The sequence below is a fragment of the Salminus brasiliensis genome, chromosome 7 (assembly GCF_030463535.1).
Source record: "Salminus brasiliensis chromosome 7, fSalBra1.hap2, whole genome shotgun sequence".
NCBI lineage: Eukaryota > Metazoa > Chordata > Actinopteri > Characiformes > Bryconidae > Salminus > Salminus brasiliensis.
The window spans coordinates 15,361,168-15,375,343 of NC_132884.1; the positions used below are offsets into that span (position 1 = coordinate 15,361,168).

The 14,176-nt window shown below is 40.9% G+C and overlaps 1 protein-coding gene across 5 annotated transcripts in view; it reads left to right on the forward strand.

Annotated features, from left to right (window-relative positions):
• The first annotated feature begins 1,211 nt into the window (after positions 1-1,211).
• The window catches only part of nbeal1 (neurobeachin-like 1), an 83,919-nt gene continuing 70,954 nt past the window's right edge, over positions 1,212-14,176 (forward strand). For 2 of the 5 annotated variants that reach the window (XM_072684013.1, XM_072684018.1), the window contains exons 1-2: positions 1,292-1,546; positions 2,011-2,406. In XM_072684013.1, coding sequence (XP_072540114.1) covers positions 2,356-2,406 — 51 coding nt within the window. In that variant the 5' untranslated portion in view covers positions 1,292-1,546; positions 2,011-2,355. The other 3 variants (XM_072684015.1, XM_072684014.1, XM_072684017.1) reach the window with 3 other exon arrangements.

A 14,176-nucleotide genomic window follows, 5' to 3' on the forward strand; every position in this document is an offset into this window, starting at 1 on the left:
TTTCTTCTCTCAGTGTGGTACACAGGCACCAAGACTGAATCATTTTAATCTGTTTGAATCAATCCATTTAATCTGGTTAAACGTGTGATTTCTGTGTTGCCAGAACCTGTTACTTGCCACAAATCCAGTTGAAATTTTGGCCTGTCCATTTCTGGAGTTCTGTTTGGCATGATATCAGATTTGACTTTTGTAAGTCACACAAATTTCGCCAGCAAACATGTCTTAGCCAACTGACTAAGCTAATAAAATGAAGTGATTTTTAAAGAATCATCCCTCCGTAAATATGTTTGTTTTGTTGGTGAAGTTCAGCCTCTGACCAAAGAGTGGCGCTGTGCTGCAAAATATTACACAGTTAGATAACCGTATTATTATTATTATTATTATTATTATTATTATTATTATTATTATTATTATTATCTTATTAATCAAAATACATGCTGTATATCGTATCTCATGAAACTAAAACAACTAATTTGGTCTAAAATTCAATAAGGGAGGCAGAAGAATGGGTTAAAATTTTTAATTATATTTATATTGTATACAGTTGCAGTCTTCGGTAAAGTATGTTGTTGTTTGACATGTCGTTGATTTTCTAGGTAAAAATAAATTCTAATCTTTTAAAGTGACGTCTGCACATTTTACTGCCTAAATTAAACATATCAAAATCATGACTTGTGACCTGTGAGAAAGTAATATATAAGTAAAATGTTTGATTTCCCCCAATTTGTTAGATTTAGAAAATAAATAGTAACCGTGCTCTAAAACGTGCAGAAAAATGCCATTTAAATGTCATTCTAATTAAACTATTAATAGTGTATATTTGTGGCCTTTTACGACTGCATTTAGTTTATACTTTATTCACTACTTTAAATTCACATATTATATAAAATAATAAATATGAATAAATATATAATTGAACAATTGAATTCATTTGTAGAGAAATAAAAACAAAAAAGGGGTGTTTTTAGAACGACGTCTGCTTTAGCTTCGTTTCCTCATTTCACCTCAATTATAGTAGACCAGCCATAATATGGTTTGTTTATTAACAAATAATTTATTAAATGAAATCAAAAATATTAATTATTATTTGCCATGGTATTTCCATGGTGACGGAGCCCCGCCTCTCGACTACGACGCAGCTCCACATAGGCACCGTAAAGAAGAGGGGCAGTGTCGTAAAAGGCAGCAGGCAAGGAAAAGAAATAAATAAAGAAGGAAATAAAGAACCGGAGGAAGCAGAGGGGAGCAGGTTAAGGCCGCGCTGCGCTCCTGCGTGCCGAGGTAAAGGACAGTCTCTGTACCAGGGTGTGGGTGGACGGCAGCACGGCAGCACGGCAGCACGGCAGCGTTGCTTCGGGCTTCGGGGTTTATATCCGCGGAGCTCCGCCTGGGTTTCTGTGCTTCTGCGCTCTGGACGTTTCTGTCCTCCCTCTCCCCACCTCTCCCCACCTCTCCCTGCGTGCTTTTACTAGTTTTATTAATACTGTGTTTAACTCTGCCGGACAGTGGAACTTCTCAGCCCAGTTCTTCTGCCCTGTTGATGCGGGTAAGTTAAAGTAAACCTGAGCTTAACGCGACTGAAGCTCCTCTGCTCTCGGAGAGCTTAGAGATAATAACAGCGTTAATACTAATGTTCAGCAGAGCCTGTATGTATGCTGTCTGTGTCTGTCTGTGTGGTTTGTTCTGGATCTCTGAAGCTAAAGTAGCTATTTCAAAAAAAGAGCTGTGTTTAAAACCCTGTCTGAGTGGGCTTCAGGGGGTGGTCCTGAGGTTAGACATGTGAAAACTCCGTAAGTGCACCTCTCTCAGATCAAGTTGGACCATAAGCCACTTTATCCTGGACTGTTTATCTCTATGACCATGTAAAGCAGTTTAGTGTAAGTGAGCCTGAGTCAGCTAGACAGGACTGGAGTTCTGAACTACAGCAGTAAGTCTACATTATGTCACGCTGTTGGGTTTGTTTATGAGTGGGATAAGATCTGTGATCTTGCATTTGTGTTCTGTGCACAGTTGACAGCTGACCTTTCCTTCAAAGTTGTGCCGACTGAGAGGACGAGACGGACAAGTGGACAGAAGGAGGAGAAGAAGAAGCCCTAAACAGACAGAAAGAGGGAAATATCAGCCTTCCATTCAGCAGAGGTCAAATTCTGACCCCAGGGCATGAGGTGTCCATCAGGCGTACGGCTACCTGCTACAACAAGGAGCTTTTATACTGGGAAATAAGCAACGCTTTCGGGATTTTAACTCACGGATGAGGCGTCCAGTCCCTTACCTTCAGCCAGGAATTCCTCACATGATGTGGAAGTGAGGGTGCTATCTCCGGGTTGTTGTTGCCTTTACCTGCCTGCATGCAGAATGGCATCCAGCGAGAGACTATACGAGGTTTGGATGTTGTACTGCAATAAGGTACAGTATGCAGATTTTATTCTTTTCTTTTCTTTTTATCTTATAGGGGGCCTTTCTTTCTCATGAAGCAGCTCCACAGTTCAAATCACTTGTCTTGTATAGTGTTGGTGTTGTAGAGAATCCTTCACTCAGGTTGTCCCTGTTGTGGTTCTTGAGGCCAGGAGTCCAGAATGGTGATAAGGAATGCTGGGGTTCAGGAAAATGAAACAAAGGAACAAAGAAACTACACAAGATCCGCTTTCTGGTTGCACATAAAATCCTGTTTGTCCAGAAAAAGGGTGCCAACACCCCAGTTCGGGTATTGGCTTCCAACCATACAAGCATGAAGAACATCTAGTTGTTAACAGGCGTCTTATTGAAACGCCATCAGATCAAATAAGATACTGAATTGTGTGAATCTTTGAACCTTTTAGTCGAAAGTGCTTTTAGCAGAGCATTTGACTTCCTGTAGATCAATGTTTGTTTTTATGTAGAGTTTAAAGCTGAACAGTCAAATCGCAACTTCCCAGCTATCTCTGAATAGGAAGAGTCAGATCAGAAACATGATCAAAACGCAGGTATACGTACGTGTACCAGCGCCACACACCCCAAATAATATCTGGCCAGTGCTGGTCTTATCTGGCCAGTGTCTGTCAAGGATGAGTAGAGGGGGCTGATAAATTGTGCAGCAGCAGCAGCAGCAGAGCTATAGTCTGTAATTGAAAAACCTGTGCTGTTGGTGTTTCTGATAAAATGGCCATGAGTGGAGCTACGAAGTAGGTGTGACTAATACACTAATGGCTAACATTTGTAGAGGATGTAAAAGGGTCCGCACTGTACAGGTTGGTTTCTCTGCTTGAACACACTTGATTGAGCTAATTCTCAGAAGAACTGAATCGAGTGCATTAGAGCATCAGGCTCCAGAACTGATACCAAAAATGACTGGCTTAAATTTCCTCTGTACGTTTCTCTGTAACACCACACACGTGTTATCCTGGTATGTTGCTGTGATAATTACTACAGCTATGAGCTAATGCCATCTTTGCCGTTGGACCAGAGCAAACGAACTGTAGGTCTGAAAAAGCCCCAAAACCTACATTATGTAATAACTTCAGTCTTAAGGCATTGGTTATAGTAGTTTTGAGAAGATTCAGCCTAAACATATTTGTATGGAGCCAAAGTACATTTAGGGCACTGTGAGGCAATATAGTAGAAAACCTATTGTTCCAAATTTAACAACTAATTCTACCATTGGCATTATTTGCATTGCAGCTATTACTGGTTCCTATTCCCACCATTGTAAAGACAGTTAGTACAGTGGCATGCAAAAGTCTTTGGCACCCCTGGTTGATGTTTCTGTTAATGTGAATAGTTGAGTAAAAGATAATCAGATTTCCAAAAGGCATAGAGTTGAAGAACCCCCCCCCCCCAATTTGGTAATTAACCCACCTGTTCATAGCTTCCCCTAGCACTAGCAATGCCCCCCAGGGTAGACATAACATGTCTCCTCCAATACATGCAGAATTAACCCTTGCCTGGGCAGCCCACACTCACTTAGAAAAGTGCCTGGTCTCCAGCTCTGCCACACCAGCTAACAGACACCTGTTCCGACCAACATCGCTTCAAGAGTGATGAGGGGAGAGAGTGCCATCTACTCACCCAGAGAGAGCATGGCCAGTTGGGCTCTTGAACTCTGGCCGCTGAAGCCACGGTGGCTTTTAAGGTGGATTTTTTTTTTATTTGCCTTTTTGAGCCGTTCTCTTGGAAAGTTTTCTTGGCCTTTTATACCTTCTTCTTGTCTTCTCCTGCTTTGTCAGCTGCTTAGAAGGAACATAGGGCTGCTGATTGTTGGGACGAGGTTCGGGGAGTCTGAATGTTTATAAAGCTTATTTTGATTTTCAGAGTGTTAGGCAGCTGCTTAGAGGAACCCCATGGCTGCTGATTGTTGGGACGAGGTTTGAGGAGTCTGAATATTTATAAAGCTTCGAGCTTTGCAGCATCTGGCCTTTTCTAATTTTGACCGTGAACAAGCCATAACCTTAACAAGCTAATTTAGTTACACTAAACAGGTCTTAGAGGTTGTGGTGCCCAAACATTTGCAAGGTGTGCATCCTTCTGCTAAAATGTTGAAGAATGTTTCATCTTTAACATCATGCCTTTTGGAGATCAGTTCTATCTTGTGCTCTGCTAACTATTCATACTTACAGAAATGTTGACCAGTGGTGTGTCCATAGTGTCCTCGTCAGACCGCTCCGAATGGCTTTAACAATTGTTTGTGTCTGGACAAGTTAATTATGCAGAACCTTAGAAAGATCAGTCTCTGTTGTGCTACATGTGGCTGTTTCAAACGTCCTTTAGATGTTTAACCAACACACACACACACACACACACACACACACACACACACACACTTTTAACACAGTTCTCTCAATAGCAGGGACTGCCGTGAGCAAACACCTTGTCTTTTGTTGAAGAGGGAGTTTGCAGAATTGAAGTACTTGTTCGTGTGTCCACACTATTCCTACAAAAAAAAATCTGCCAGGGGTCCAAACATTTTGCTGTCTCCAGATGTGTGTGCTGTTATTTGTTGCTTGTGTGTTCGTACAGGGGCCGGAGGGGTTGTTCTTTATGAAGTAAAACAAACAAAAAAAAAGTTAGCGGGAGGTTAATTTCACGGCTGTGGGCCGAGGCACGTTTTAGAGTTTTCTATAAATGAAATCGAGAGGAGAGTTTTCTGAATCCGACTGAGGATTTGCGTTGCCAGCTTTAATGAAGTTAAGTCATGTGGTGCATGAGGCGCCGTCAGCAGCCTAAGCCAATACAGGCATAAAGCTCGAACTTCAGCAGCTGGAAGAGCAGCTTGAAAGGAATAATTTGACAAAGAAATTGAATTTGTAGGCTTTTTTTCCTCCCCTTACCCCAAATGTACTCGATCAGCCAAGACATGTTCGATGTCTTTATTTTGCTTCTTCTGTTTATTTCTTGTAATGGAGCTACAAGGCTGTTCAAAGTAATGGAACAAGGAATGAACGCTTGCACCCCATCAGATCGCCTCGTATTTAGCTTAAACTGAGCCAAGGTGTTCAGTAATCTTAAATAGGGTTGCATATGTGACCTTTGACAGTATTTATTAGCTACAAACTTGGAACACGGTACTGTTTGTGCTGTTTGTCCATTTTTACAATGGTATGTTGTAAAAATAATGAAACAGACTTCAGATTTCAAGCATCTAGCTTTGGGGGGACACTGTGGTGGGGTTATTGTATAAATCCTTATATGCACCTGTATGTAAGCTGTTTCTGTCTAGTTTTTCAACTGTTGTCGTTTGAGGTATCCTAAGTTTACATGTTACTGACAGGTGGGTTATAAACCTATATTACCTGTTACCTACGTTAGCCTCGGATTGGATTTTAAGGTGGATTTTGATTTGCCTTTATGACCGCCAGCATTTCTGTTAACTGTAATTTCTGCCAAAATTACATAACAAAATCATCTTCTAGTCTTCTCCTGTTTTGTGAGTGTCAATTATTGCGGTTTTCAGAGTGTTAGGCAGCTGCTTAGAGGAGCCCCATGGCTGCTGATTGTTGGGACGATGGTTCGAGGAGTCTGAATATTTATAAAGTTTTGAAATTTGCATCATCTGGCCTTTTCTAATGATGACTGTGAACAAGCCATAGCCTTTACAAGCTAATGTAGGTATGAGGGTTCAGATGTCTTGTGGTGCTCAAATGTGTTTGTGTGTGTGTGTATGTGTGTGTGTTTAAATAAAAACATGCTTTTTTTTTAACCTATCACTTATGATCCGTGTGTCTCTTAGAAAGTGATTTGTAAAAATATATCTCTCATGTCGTCGGCCCTCCTCTTTCAGTGGAATGTCCTGTCAGCCTCAGATCCTGGAAGGAGCCAAAATTTGCTCTGAGTGCCAGCAGCGTCTTACTGGCCTGTTGCATCAGCATGCCTGATCTAGCTCTGATAGTGAGCTCTGAGGTCTGTCTGAGGTGCATGTTTAAAATTAACGGTTCTCATGTGGTTTGTGGTTGGACATATTATTCAAGGAATAATTTGGTATTAAACCTTGGTGTCATGTGAAGGGCCTTTGAACTTTTATAAAGGTTCTTTACGCTTGCACATGTTTCAAGAACCATGTACTGAAAGGTTCTTTTGGGCAGTGGTTCTTAAACCGATCCCCAGGGAACCCAAAATGTTTTACACTTTCAAACTCACAACTCAACACCCAGGCAAAGTATAAAAATGTGCAACGCTTGAGAGGTTCCTACGGAATGGTTTGAGAATCACTCAGGGAAACAAAGGGGGTTCTTCGAAGGAATGAGGTGGACATTATTGTAAAGAATCTTTTTTTTTTTTTTTTTTTTTTTTTTTTTTTTTTTTTTTTACACATAGTTTTTATTTAATCTGCTGAAATGACACATTCAGGAATTCCAGTAACAGGAATTCATTTTTCTTAATTTGTTTGGCAGGCTAAAGATTCTTCACAACAGAGTAGGGAACTAACAGTGCATTTAATATTTGTGAAATTGCAATGCAAAAACGTGACCATATTCGCCTTGGACATGTGGACTCACGTCATAGGCCACACTTCCATCTGTAGCGTCTGTAGTAATACAACAACATGGTTACCTTTTTTACCCTCGGTCATTCTAGATTTTACAAATCTCAGATTGTGAATTTAATCATGGGAATTGAGTGTTTCATTAAACCCCTTGCTTTTAGAGTGCTATTAGAACTCTCATAGGCGTTAAATAGTCTGCATCACTGAAAGAGAGTAACATGGTGTTATCACACACACACACACCAGGATCTCATGTATGCACCTTTTTATAGTGAGTTTCAGTTTCGTTTGGAATGTGTATAAAGACACAGAAAGAAACACACCTGATTTACACACAAGAACACAACTGTTATCTAATCTGAGAAAGGCTTAAAAATAGCAGCAGTGGTGTTTCTCATCAGTGACACTGCATGCTCTTGTTTGCATGGTACCGGATAACTTCTGCAGCTAGCTAAATGCTAAATGCTTGATGTGCACAGGTTCTCTGCAGCAGTTGTCTGCTAAGAATAACACTAACAAACAACATTGGAATATATTATCCAGACAGTGTGGGGACAAATTACACAAGCCTTGACATTTTATAATAAACTTTTCCCGTTCACCATTTATGTTAGACACAGATGGACTTCGGCCTCAACCTTTAACCCATCCGTGCTGTAAACATACACACTAGTGAGCAAACGCACACTAATGCAGTGAGCCTATGCTGCGGCACCCAGGGAGCAGAGATGGTTAAGGGCCTTTGCTCAAAGGCCCAACAGTGGCAGCTTCGCGAACACAGGTATTGAACCCACAGCCCTGTCATTGATAACCCAGTGCTTTAACCACTGAGCCATCACGTCTCAGTTGTGTACATTTTTATGTGTTCCCCACATCGTGGTAATCACTGAGCTCCATGTTTATGTGCGCTGATCGGAAGGTGGTTATTGAGCTGTAGCGATTTTGGAATGTCAGACTTGATTCCAGTTGATTTAAATAATCGAAAATGTATCCAGTCAGTTTTTTGCCTGCAGTAAAATTCTCCAGCTATTTTTAACGTTCTGTATTAATATTTCCTCCAGTCACAGTGATTTGTGTATTCACAATATATTTATGGAACAAAGTGCGAACTGTACATTTAATAGTGGAAAGATCCAATGCATTGCTAAAAAAAAAAAAACATAATCAAGTAGGTTCCTGGCACAGTGAGATTTATGCCCTTGGTCAGAGGCAGTGGTGAGCAGCAGGGACAGAGTTGAGTTGATTTAGTGCCAGTGCATTCCTGGGAACAGAAAGAGATGTGTATACACAGTGGCATGCAAAAATGTGGGCACCTCTGGTCAAACTGTGTGCTACTGTGAACAGCTATGCAAGAAAAAAGATAAAGAAGAGAACCTGATTTTCATAACTATTTATTTTATATTTCAGCATTCAACAACATTCCTTTTTCTCCTCCATATTTTACAGTTCGATAGGAAATGGGTCCCAAAACAAAAGTTTGGGCACCCTGCATGGTCAGTCAGTACTTAGTAACACCCTCTTATATTTATATTTATATAAATATAAGAGGCAAAGCCTTCAGTTTGCACCTGTGAAGATGGTTCATTGTGAATGTTAGTCCATTGTGGTGTTTACTGATTGTCCTACTGTAGAAGCCATCCTCTTTTCCTTACTAGGCTGCAGCCACTAGCATAAGTTCAAGCTTGCAGTGTAGTGGGTGATTAAAATATGGATTTTCATATTTCCATGGCCAAAATGTTGTTTTACCAAAAAGCATCAGGCATGTTTAAATGTACCTTTTGACGTAGGAAAAGTGTTTTTTTTTCTAGCCTTTCTACGAAGGTCATATCTGTGCAGGTGTCACTGCACAGTAAAACAGTGCACCACCAGGCCAGAATTCGCTAAATCTTTCTAAAGGTCTTTTCTGGCGTTCCTATGACCGTTTCCTGGGTCTTCCAGACTAACCTGGCCTACATTATACATACATAATTAACAGGCCTTCTTGCACGCATCATTCCTCAGTACACATTCTCCTCCAAAGTCACGAATATCTGTGTTGGGATGGATCTGTTCTTTTCAGTTGTGTTCTTTTTTAGCAAGAGTTAGTTTCTCTAATGAAGTACTTTATTAGTCTGACAGGATGCCTACAACCAGAAGTCCAGCTCAACAATAACAACGATAATAACTGTTAAATTAAAATAAGATAATTATTAACACTAATGCTTCTTTGCAGCTTGCCAAAGATATTCTGAAATGTTTGTTCCAACCTGGAAACAGAAAATGAACAAAGTTTAAGAAGAACCTTTACGCACACACAAAAACGACATGTAAAGTGATGCACCAAACCTAAATAGAGGTGTAGTGATATAAAGACTAGTGTCCTCCACTGTGTTTGAATAACTACACTGGAAGCAAATGGTGGTCTGTATTAGAGATGGGCCGATTAGTGTTTTAATACTAATCGCTCCACTAGTCTAATATCAGGCCATTCAAATGGTGCTGACCATTCAAAAGCAACATTCCGGTGTCTGTGCAGAACCAGTATCTTTAATCTCAATATTTTTTAGCTGAATACAGTTTGGGGGGGATAATAAATAATAATTAAGTAAGAATGCATGAGAGACTTTACAGAAATATGTAATAAACAAAAGGCCTTCTTTAGAACCAAGTTTATGAGAGTAGTTTACTTGAAAAGATGATTCTTTTGAAATCTATTTGAAATTCACAACTTCGTGATTGACACGTTCCTTCATGTCCTGCGTAGTAGATATACCCGTCCCTCAAGCCGTGGGCAGAGCACATGGAGAATTTTGCACTGTGTGCAGTGGACATGTACCGTTAGAGACACGATCAATAATTTGTCTGAAAACCAGCTGATACAGATGCGTAGCTGATCGACTTTTTTGTTGTTGTTGTAAGTAGTAGAAATAGTTCTGAACAAGGGTTCTTTGACACACACTGATGGTGGAATCATTTTTGGTGCTATAATGAATCATTCCTACAAGGTTCTATAAAGAAAACATGTAGGCTTGTAGGCTTTCCACCAATGCAACGAACCTGGCAAAAAAGGCAGGTTGAGCATTCAGGTGGTTCTTTGAGTTCTTTTTCAGTCATGATATTTAAATTCTCTTAAAAATCAATTAAAATGTCTTATCACATTAAAAAACCTGAATGGATTTGTCCTCAGAGTGCAGGTCTTTACCCTTGGTCTTGTTTATAGTCAGTCTACAGTCTCACAAAACACTAACCTGTGACGTCGTTTCAGTACAGGGTCAGGTGATGTCCTTCCAAGAAAACCCTACGTATGAGCGTTACAGCTGAACATAAGTCGAATAATAGTTTTATGTCTGAAGTTTACTTCTTCACTAGTTTTGTGTTCGAGCTATGAGGCTGATGTAGCCAACAAGCAATGGAAGCTTGTACACCACCAGTTTGCACCATGCATTGTACTGCATAGCTAAATCATCACACACCTCAGACACCTCAAACTGCATTGAGTCCTCTAAGACAGACTTGCCTAAGAGGGATCAGACACTGACACTTCTCTATAAAACATGAAAAAGCACTCCTGCTAAGCTATATAAGGAGAGCGATAATCTGGGTAGATATGGATCGAAAGCCCCTCTAGAAGTAGCCTAGGTTTGGTCTGCTTTCGCGTGATGAATGTGGCCAGTGACCGATCTGATAACTACCTGTTAACACGCTTAGCTTTGTGGACTTTATTGCACAGTGACGACAAACCTTTGACTCCTCAGCGTTCAAAGTTCAGACTCTCCGCTACCCAACCTTTTATGTTTGCACCATTTCCTGCTGCAGCGACTCTCCCCAAGCTGCCCAGCAGTTTACACATCAGAGCAGTCTTCACGCCTTGGCTAAACCCTAAACACGTCCTTCCGGTTTGCTCATGCTCGTGTTCGCATCCGAAACTCCTTCAACTGAAACCCCTCTTTGACGAAGTCCGCGCTTGATGCCAAACAAGCTTAAGTCCTCTGCTTATGGCAGGTGTAGCTGAAAGTGCTGTCTTATTGATTTGACCCGTGTGCATGTGTGTGTAGGGGAGGTAGTGTTTACTGAACGCTGCGTCATTAATCTCCCACCGGGAGGACAGATGGATGTGAGCGGGAGAGAATGCCCCCAAAAAATGAATGAATGAATCAATGAGAACACAGTAAAAACCCAGTTCAGTTCATGCTTTACTTTGAAAGGAAAAAATCTCCTTTTAAAGAATATGAATACTATTTTAGGACCAGTATGACCTTTTTTCCCTGCACTGTCATTACTTTCATGATTAAAAACACCCGTTACTCATTAGCGTAATGCGTCCAGATCAATTAGGACAGTGGTTCTCATTCCTGGCGCTGCATGCTGTAATGCATTTCCTGCAGTAACACATCCAGGCACCCAGGCCCTCTTTTCGTACTGTGTTAGGCCGTTTTCACCCCTAGTTTAAAAGGTTCTTCACCCCCACACATCTTTATCACAAACCTGGTTTATGGAGCCTAAAGTGCTTCTTCTGTGGCATCGCTCATAGCACCTTTATTTTGTAAACGATGTGAAGTCTGTGCCAGTTTTTTTTTTTCCAGTTGCACAAAAGACAAGGGCTCACCATCGACTTGTCAGAATTCCCAGTATAAACCCCTGTAAATTTAAACAAATTATGAATTATAATAAGATAAGATAACCTTTATTAGTCCCACAGTGGGGAAATTCTCAGTTTCACAGCAGAAAAGGGATAGCAAGACACTCAGATGCAAAAACGTAGATAAATTACCAATATATACATTTATAAATATATAAATAATAGAAGTAAAAAAGCAATAACAATATTATTTACAGATTATTTACAGGTAATTGCAAATGACTCTTAATTGCACATTGCACACAAATAGACATCTGCCGCAATAAAACAATTATTACTGATTGGTTTATGTGTCAGTTTGAGTTTAACCAGTCAGGTTGCTAAGCCTGTTAAAAATACTCTGCGGTCCACATGCTGTTATTAGCAGGAAAGATACGAGCATCTGTAAAAGCAGATTAGGTGGACAGTACAGTGCTGGCCTACACTGACCCAACCATGCTCTGTTGTTGAATTCCCTCGTTTGGTGGGGACCATCCTAATAATGTTACATCAGCAGCAAACTGAACCAGCGCTCACGTGAAAGCCATTTTTGGTGGCCTATGGTAAGGCTGTACCCGACTCAGAATTCTGTCAGAGTTGACTGCCCAGTACATAGATATTAATATGAGGACATATGATTCAATTATTTTTAGATGAAAAGGAAAATGGTAGGTTTGACAGATATATTCAGCATCGTCCATAATTACCATTAGCATTGGACACAGATTTGGAATTGGGCATCCAACGGTGGCAGCTTGCCGAGCCCGGGTATCGAACCTACAACCCAGTCCTCAATAGCCCGTTGCTCTAACTGCTGAGCCACCACTGCCACTACTCACACCTTAAGCTAGTTTAGCATAGCTTAGCTACTTCCTAGCCCAGTGCAATTTGTAGAGGATGGGAGCACTGGGAGTCTTGCCCAAGGACTCGTATTGGTGTAGCGTGGGGTGATTGCTTGGCTGGGAAATCGAACCTCAGCCTGCAGTACTGTTACTCACTACACTACAATCATAGGTTTCACGGGCTACATCACAGTCCTTTGAGACTGTATATACAGTATATTGAACATTGTGAATATACGTGTGTGTGTGTGTGTGTGTGTGTGTGTGTGTGTGTGTGTGTGTGTGTGTGTGTGTGTGTTATACACCATAGTGATATTTGTAGCTTAAATGAGTGATTTTAGATGAAACCTATGTTCATAGATGTTCATTCAGCAGTGGAGAATGAATGTGCAGAGGCAGAGGAAGTGTCTGAGAGCGAGATACTGAATAGTGAAAGTGAGGGATTGCAGTGAAGGGGGAAGGAGAGTGATTGTGGCTCAGCAGTGAAAGTTAAAGATCCTGCTGCGCTTTCACATATTTACTCAAGCAGATTAACCCGGCTGCACTACAACCCTGCTTTTGTTTCATGGTCAGAGTCTAAAACACACACACACACACACACACACACACACACACACACACACACACTAACTGGAAACAGAACCCCTTTGTGGCTGTACATTGTATTGTATTATTTGCTGGTGTGGAGAAGGATCAGGAAATGGACATAAGTAAAAGTATGTGGCCTTTAAACTCTGTCTCAAGGAGACGAGGCAAAGCATTTGACACAAATGTAATATTGTCATTGTTTGGAGGTGTTATTTGTCCTCACAAGAATACAGATGAAGGTAGGTGTACATGGTTTTACTTCAGACTAATGTGAATTTCTGTAAATGTTTTAATGAAAGCACTCAAAATCCACAGGAGCTTGAGTGATTGGATCAAAAGAAAGTGGAAACTCGTCTACAGAAAACAGGAGTGTAGGAGTTCAAATATTTAATTATGCTTAACTAACAGTACGGTTATTCAGGTACATCTTCCTGCTGATTTGCAGGTGTGTGTGTGTGTGTGTGTGTGTGTGTGTGTGTGTGTGTGTGTGTGTGTGTGTGTGTGTGTGTGTGTGTGTGAACACAGTCATGGCTAGGTTTGAACTGTGACCATGTTAGGTCAGTTTTGCAGGATTGGCCTCCAATGACCGCCTCAGACGGCTGCTACAGAGCTATATGCTAGGGAGCCAAGCCTCTCTTTCTCTCTCTCTCTCTCTCTCTCTCTCTCTCTCTCTCTCTCTCTCCCTTCGTTTTTTCACTCTCTCTTCTTTACCTCTCTCTCTCTTTCTCTCTCTCTCTCTCTTTCTCTCTCTCTCTCTCTCTCTCTCTCTCTCTCTCTCTCTCTCTCTCTCTCTCTTTCTTTTCCTTCGTTTTTTCACTCTCTTCTTTACCTCTCTCTCTCTCTCTTCTTTCCTTTTTTCTTTATTTTTTCATTCTTTCTCTCTCTCTCTTCCTTCTTTCTTTTAATCTCTCTTTTATACTCTCTCTCCTTTCCTTTCCTTTTTTCCTCCTTTTTTTTCTCCTTTTCTCTTTCCTTCTTTTTTATTTCCCTGTTGCTCTCTCTCTCTCTCTCTCTCTCTCACTCTCTCTCTCTCACTCTGTAATCTGGTCTACAAATTGGTGAGATATTGGTGGCACAGTGGCACAGAGATGTCCTAGACCATGTGTTCTTGAGTAATGACCACACCTCTAGTTTCTGTGTGTGTCTCAGTGCTCATTCTTCATTCTCGGTTTACCAGTAAAACTGGTTTGGCCT